This window comes from Cyprinodon variegatus, unplaced genomic scaffold (assembly GCF_000732505.1).
Source record: "Cyprinodon variegatus isolate N-32 unplaced genomic scaffold, C_variegatus-1.0 Scaffold1214, whole genome shotgun sequence".
NCBI classification, from domain to species: Eukaryota; Metazoa; Chordata; class Actinopteri; order Cyprinodontiformes; family Cyprinodontidae; genus Cyprinodon; species Cyprinodon variegatus.
The window spans coordinates 198,014-199,791 of record NW_015151667.1 but is presented as its reverse complement, the minus strand read 5'-3'; the positions used below and the strand labels follow the sequence as shown (position 1 = coordinate 199,791).

Here is a 1,778-nt window from a genome sequence, read left to right as displayed (position 1 = left end):
CATTGAAAAATGTAAAACAATTAGGATTGTGCTGATGAAGATTCTCAGTCATCCAAGTCATAGTCATTCCGTAAAAGTTCAAAAAAATCCACAACCAAGTCCAGTGGATTTTTTTTTTTACTTTTACGGAACAATTTGGATTGTGAACTGTGTCACGCTTGGACTTCCATAGAAGTTCAGAGTGATTTCTGTCGAAGTTAAAGCGCAAATGCCAACTCTGCTAAAAATATATCCCTAACTTACTATCCAGGTAACCATTTGCATGCTGTACAAATGCTCCTTTGTGTGCAGAAACCATTGATTCGCCGCAGCTAAAGCTTGTGCATAGATCTTCTCTAGCCTCTCTGTTCTCATTCTGTACACAAAGTGATAGAGAGGAGCTACAGTACCGGAGTGTCCTTCCCCCACAGACTCGGACGTGAACAGGAAAGTCTTCCCGCTGCGCTTTCCGCTGCTGGGGTTCATCTTCACTTCCTCGAAGCAGCTTAACGGAGTCCAAGCGTGAGAATAAAAGACCAGAGCTGCGGTCTGACTATTAAAAGATTAACCAAGGAGCTCAAACAGGGGCAGATTTAGTTTTCAACCTTTCTTCGGTCCTCCTGTGGAAACAGAGCCTTATAAATTATATCAGAAAAAGTTTTTATGGCCTTTCTGGACTCTGAACGCCGCTCTGATGGCTCAATTCTTTCCAGGAATGTTTTGCAGGCTGGTTAAACCAAAAAGCCACCAGATGTCGCTGTTGTGTTACTTTTTTTTTTTTTTTAATACCTGGAACTCCTCAGAGTTGTAAATGCAGCCTAAAATCCAACCGAATGAATATTGTGAGAAGGAAAACTGTTTCTTTTTAGTGAATTTGGCAATCTGGGAAACATTGTTGCTGCCATTCATCCATACATTTGTTCTCCGACTTTAGCTCTGCATTAGTGGAGGTCAGCCAGAGTTAACTGGAGGGATGACTGAACTTTAGGTCTCCATCCATACGTTATCTGACATGCTTGTCCCAAGTGGGGTCATGAGGGGTGCTGGTGCCTAGCTCCAGCAGTCAATGGGCAAGAGGCAGGGTCAGTCCATTGCAGGGCAACACAGAGACGCACAACCATTCATGCACACACTCACACAATTTAGAGAAGCCAATTAACCCAACAGTCATCCAGAGTACCCGGAGAGAACCCTTGCATGCTCAGGGAGAACATGCAAACTCCATACAAAAAGACCCTGGGCTGAGAATCAAACCCAGAACCTTTGTGCTGCAAGACAGCAGTGCTACCCACTGCGCCACTGCAGCCCTCCTTTAGGTCTTCATGATTATATATTTTTTAGAGAAATCCTAAAAAACATACTGAAAATTAGGCACTCTTATTTACTTAATTCATTGACATTAAATCAATTATTTTCCTGTGGTTTTCCTAGAGTAAAAGGTGCATACTCAGGGGTGGATTTAGGAAATTTGGGGCCCTAGGCAAAAACAGGCATGGGGGCCTCTGACATAAACATCGGCATCACCAGACCCCATTTACTGGGGCACGTGCCCCAGTATAAATGAGCTGTGCCCCAGTATAAATTTCATGAATATTTACAACAGTGATACATTTTTTTAATGCATCAAATTAGATAATTGCAACGGGAGGAGACGTATATTTCTACTCAAATGTGCAGCAAGTGTGTTGGTAACTCCAAATTGAGTTAACACATGTCACTGCATGAACTGCGGGTAAAATAACGCACTGCTCAACTGAGTTGGATGCGACGCGACATATTTTTAGTTATGGTAACGTTTC

General features: G+C 42.7%; 1 protein-coding gene across 1 annotated transcript in view; it reads right to left on the bottom strand.

Moving 5' to 3' along the window:
- The window catches only part of LOC107102175, a 12,957-nt gene extending 12,440 nt beyond the window's left edge, over nucleotides 1-517 (bottom strand). Inside the window, exon 1 of the mRNA XM_015401378.1 lies at nucleotides 390-517. Coding sequence (XP_015256864.1) covers nucleotides 390-465 — 76 coding nt within the window. The 5' untranslated portion in view covers nucleotides 466-517. The remainder of the gene's footprint in view (nucleotides 1-389) is intronic.
- Nucleotides 518-1,778: the final 1,261 nt, after the last annotated feature.